Source organism: Ornithodoros turicata, chromosome 2, assembly GCF_037126465.1.
Source record: "Ornithodoros turicata isolate Travis chromosome 2, ASM3712646v1, whole genome shotgun sequence".
Lineage (NCBI taxonomy): Eukaryota > Metazoa > Arthropoda > Arachnida > Ixodida > Argasidae > Ornithodoros > Ornithodoros turicata.
Genome location: NC_088202.1, coordinates 97354668 through 97359886, shown reverse-complemented (window position 1 = coordinate 97359886; position 5219 = coordinate 97354668). Strand labels below are relative to the sequence as shown.

The 5219-nt window shown below is 44.5% G+C and overlaps 1 protein-coding gene across 1 annotated transcript; it reads right to left on the bottom strand.

Annotated features, from left to right (window-relative positions):
* Positions 1–517: 517 nt before the first annotated feature.
* Positions 518–4984, bottom strand: LOC135383868 (neprilysin-1-like). The gene is made up of 2 exons (XM_064613168.1): positions 4896–4984; positions 518–2519 (listed from the first exon to the last, which is right to left on the bottom strand). Exons 1-2 carry the CDS (start codon positions 4896–4898, stop codon positions 540–542), a joined length of 1983 nt encoding a protein of 660 aa, XP_064469238.1. The 5' UTR covers positions 4899–4984; the 3' UTR covers positions 518–539.
* Between the last annotated feature and the right edge of the window lie 235 nt (positions 4985–5219).

Genomic DNA, 5219 nt, shown 5'->3' with positions numbered 1-5219 from the left:
TTTTGTTTTGTGTGTGCGCTTTTGTTCTCTCTCTTTTTCTTTTTTTGTAGGATGCCACGCTCCTTGTTAAAATTCTTCAGTAAGATACTTAGTTTTATTCCCAGTAGTCACGTGTAGGGCCTATCGATTTTTACAGTGCCGCTAATGCGCGAGACGAGGCGAAATAAAAGAGAGCAAAAAGTCGTGCAAGCCGAAACACATGCACGTTATTTTCAAGTGGCTAAACCTTCCGGATTGAGTACTTAGTTTGAGGAACGTGGGAACGGAACACTGGGAATTTACACTCATGTGTAGACCAAGGCTTAGTACCTCGTAGTGCATGAACAAACTTACTCATGCGCACCGGCACCCGTACATTCAGGTAGAATAAATGCAGACCAGAACTACGCACCCAGCTTAATAATCCAGAGCCAGCACCCCCTTTTGTACCTGGCCCCTTTTGTCCCTTTTGTACCTGGCCCTCATTTCCTTCGGAAATAAAATGAAATCAAATCAAATCAAAATCAAATAATACAAGTTTTTGGCACGACAGATAGTGTTTATCTATAGCAAGTGTAATCGCTTAGTCCGGTACAGTGAAATGTAGTAGAGAACATGGGAAAAGCAAGCAATGGAAAGTTACACACTGCGGGATCCTTCTGTTCTGCGCCAGTACATCGAAGATGACAGTAAATGAGAAAAAATAGCTGATATTCAGAGAACTCGAGCAAATTCGAAAGTCTTTCTTCCTTTCCGCTGCGTGCAGAGATGAACGCTGACCACGTAAGGGGCAGGGATAGAACATCGTAGTATATTTGTTCTTCATTTTCTTTAACTCCTCGATAGGGCGCTAACTTGTCGAGGCATTCCCGCTCATTTATTATGTGGTGACGATCTTCGGCAGTGGCGTGCAATGCTTGAAGGTACGATCTTGATACGAACGATCCGAGACCTCCGTATTGTAGTCCTGTAGAAGCAAGATCAGCAAATACGAATTGTACGACCATCGGTGGCCGAATTATCAGTGCTTTCTTGTCCACCTTGTATAGCTCGAAGTATCTTAAGTCGTCCAGGTAGACATCACCTTGTGGAACACCATGGGTACGGCGTAATCTCCACGCTGCGATAGCCTGCTCCAGGTTCGTAGCCAGCGTGTCGCCGAAATCCGGCAGGCTCCTATAAACTATGTTTAGGCTTTCAACGTTACTGCTGACGAATGGTTCAAACGGGTTCACAGATTCCATGAAGACAGTCTTGGTGAAGGAAGAGTTCGACTTCATTGGACTTTCAAAGGTTGCGTTCAACCGTGCTTTTATGCGTTCAAGAACCGCATTCGCTGCTTTGTACCGCGATTCGGGAATATGCTTGAAAGTATACAAAGATGTTACTGCCATTCCCATGTAGGTTTCAACGAGGATGAGACATCTGTAGCCTGAGGTAGAATCAGCGTCTGCTCGTCTGCCGTACACAAGAGAAGCCAGATCGGGATGGAATAAGTGGCCGAGCTGTTGCAGTATTCCCCAGCCAAAGAACGATGTCAGCGCCTTTTCTCCAAGCTCAAGCATAAGTTCATCCAGAGCCCTGAGATATCCGCTATCCAGGTCCACTACCATCTCTTGATGCTGTGGGATATTGAAATATTCTTCAAATACATCCCTCCAGCGTTGGTAAGAGAACGCCCTGGTGCTTTGATTAAATTCGTCCTCATTCCAGGCAACACGAGTGCTGTTTTCGAGTGTGTTTCCTAGGCCTGTCAATATCCGATCTTCATGTATTTTGAAAGACGTGAAAAACTGCACTGTAGAGTTCACTCCCGTCATAACTGTGTGCGCTACTTGAACAGCCGTCTGGTACTGGCCCCATTGCAATATCTCATTTCTTGTGTCATTCCAGAGTGAAGGAAACGGCGAACGCAATAAACGAATCCCGGTAGTACCATCCGGCAGCGTGTATTTGCTGATGTCCAACAAAGGAATGCAATCCCAATGAATATTAGCGTATGCCATTACGCGCAGCAGGTCAGTGTGTTCCTGTACAGTTGGCCACGTGATGTTTCCCTTCTTTAGCATGTCTTTCAGCGCTGGGACACCGTTCTGACGACGCAATGCAATGTCCATGCAACTCTGGTAGAACTTCGCAGCCTTCTCATTCGCAGTCTGATTCTGCTTCTTTGCACTATATTCGAGGGCTTCTGCTTCAATTTCGTTTATATGCGCGATGCGATGTTCGTAGAGAACAGACTTCTCATGGTTCCTATCCCAGGTGCCGCAAACAAATTGATAGAAGTTGTTGCAAGGGTCGACAGCACGGTCCACGGCGCTTCGAAGGAGCAGAGAGTAGTCTAGACAGGCCGCAGAGTGGCAGACGGAATATCTGGTACCCGGATTTCTTCCCAAAACATAGGCGACGATGACGATGATGCAAAGTGAAAAAATCGCAACGACGATTAATGCCTGTCGTGTTACCTTAGATGCTTCTGTAATCGTTCTTCCTAAAATTCTATGCGAGCTTTTTCCTGGCACTAGGCTCATTGGAGTTTCCTGTAGAAGAGAAAATATGGAATATAACTTTAGTGTCCGACAGTGTCAATCTGTTCAACGTGGAATCACTATGGTAGCCATTAAAATCTTTCGGGGGGGGGGGGGGGGGCTTCTATGGAGACTTTACACGGGGAGGCGGTTTTCCCTCTCCCAAATGCACTACTCATAGAAGATTTCGGCAGGATTGAACCTCTTACCCCACCACCTAGCCACGTCTATGGATGGATTGGTTCAGAAAGTGGTGAGAGTATCCGTAGCACTGTTACATAATGCAATTGCCAAGAACAGGTGGAGGGTCGGTATTTGAGGCTCTTTCACAGTTCCCCTTCGTCCGCCGCTCTTAACGGATAGTTTGTCGAATGTAAATAGATACCAGCGCAAATAAAGTCAATCAGAACAGTTTACGTTGCTCAGCTGATTGGATACGGCCAGTCACAGATACATGCAATTCCTGCATGAGTACTTCCGTGTAGGTTGGCGCCACAGAGTCAATTTCACTGTATCTGGCTGAACGCACGACATAATTTGTTTGGAGAACCCAGTGCAGCTCAAAAAGAAAACAAAAATCCGTGATCACATTAATCACCTCACATGTATGTTCCCTGAGAAATATTTTCTTCTGAAGAAATTTCCCTTGACCAGTAATTATATGCGGTATAGATGTTACATACTATGCAACACGTGCCGCAAGGATCAGTTTCCATGCACTTGTGATACAAAATGTGCTTATAAATCTATAAATCACACGTATGAAGATGCAAGCGTGCTGTTCTTTCCCCAACACGTCCAACTACTGTTTCAGAATTCCACTTGTCGTCTTAGAACAGAGACGATTAGACTGGCTTAAACGTGCAGTCTGCTGCAGGAACTGCAGTGTAACTAGACGTATTCATATATGCAGTGTGGCACAGCTAAATGCGAACATAATTTTTAAAATTATATATATATCACTTTTTTCGAGATGAAATCAATTTCAATATAGTACATGCTGAAGGGCAGTGCTGAGGAGGGCATTAGCAAACTCCTAAGGCAATGTCTTAAATAGCTTTCAATAATTAACTTTTTAATTATAAAAGCTACGAAGTTGTCCCAATGAGAACATCTCGTCCCTTCGGTCACCTGATACCGGAGCCGTTTTCAGAACAAAAATCCGTACGATAGATCGTCCGCAAAAAATTCATGAAGGACCACCTTTTTTTTTTTTTTTGTTAGTTGCGCATCTTTGCAGACGCGTCGTTCCTTCAGCCCCAATGTGCAAGAGTGAAAGAGTGCAGTGCCGCCTCATGTACCGAAGATGGGCTTTAACTTGCGGCACCAAAACAAATGTATCGGGTGGCTCTATCGGGACTGCCCTTATCTTGGGTTGCATTTTCTGTTTTCTTTTAATCTTTTCCCAGGACGCAAGAGGCGATAGTGTGCTCTTTCACCCTCTCACATTGTGGGTGAGTGAAAGTCGTGTCTACGAAGATGCGCAATGAAAAAAATACAGCAAAAAACAGTGTTCCTTTACGAATTTTTTCTGAAAACGACTGCGGTATCAGGTGACCGAAGGGACCAGATGGTCTCATTGGGACAACTTCGTAGCTTTTATAATTAAAAAGTTAATTAAGACATTGCCTTAGGTGTTTCCTAATGCCCTCCTAAGGAGTGCCCTTCAGCATATGCTATATATTGCAATTGATTTCTTCTCGGAAAAAGTGATGTATACATTTTTGAAAAATATGTTCACATTTAGCTGGGACACCCTGTATATATATACATATATATATAAAAAGTGAAAGGAAGTGGTGAAAAGGAAACATAACTGTTATCCCACTCCTTTTTATTGTGGCAATGGGCAATTCACAAACACGTATTAGAGTAGAAAGTTCAAGGTGCGATTTCTTTATCCCTATATGCGGACCGAATACAGTACTCCAACAGAGGCAACTAAAGGGAAACACAGTACAACAGCCGAAACGGATCCGACAATAGGATATTACATTATATTTATAACCTATCTGATTATCACAAATATACCACGACACACTGGTTTAGGGCAAATTTTGGAATTATTGTTGAGGACGAACCTATACCCTTCTCTTCTCCCTCTTGTCGCTTCGTCACTGACTGCCTTTGATTTCGTTTATCGAGGTAGCCAGACATCACCTTTTCGGCACAACATGCCCAATCATAATCGTGGAAAATATTTCGGCAAGTCGAAGCAAGTATGATGTTTTCCACACTAGTGCGCGATCTTTCAGCCTCAGCGCTGTTGGAAACGATAATTCTTTCGCAAGCTGACTGCGGTGAGCACCCTTTCGAACGCAGCTGCGAGAATGTTGTAGCATAATTTTGGTGTATAACGCTCCTAATATGTAGCTGGCTGGCACTTACCATACTGGGTAGAACTGATCAGCTAGTTTTCAGATATAAATATGTCGTCTTCGAGTGAGCCCGCAGGAGATCACTCCCGAACGGGTATGCGTTCTTCTTCTTCTGCCTCCTCATACACGCAGTGGTTGTTGTTGTTGCTCCTCAAGCTTCCAAGCTAGCCAAGGTGGTGGTGGTGATGGTGAAAGGGCTTGCCGTTGTCGGCCTCACGTATACTGGCCAAGCTAGCCAAGCGGGATGGCGCTTATCCGCAAGGGAGATTGGCCAGGACTAATGAGGTGCGGTCAACAGGATGGTAAAACAGAGTTAGAACCGGTTAGAGCTGGA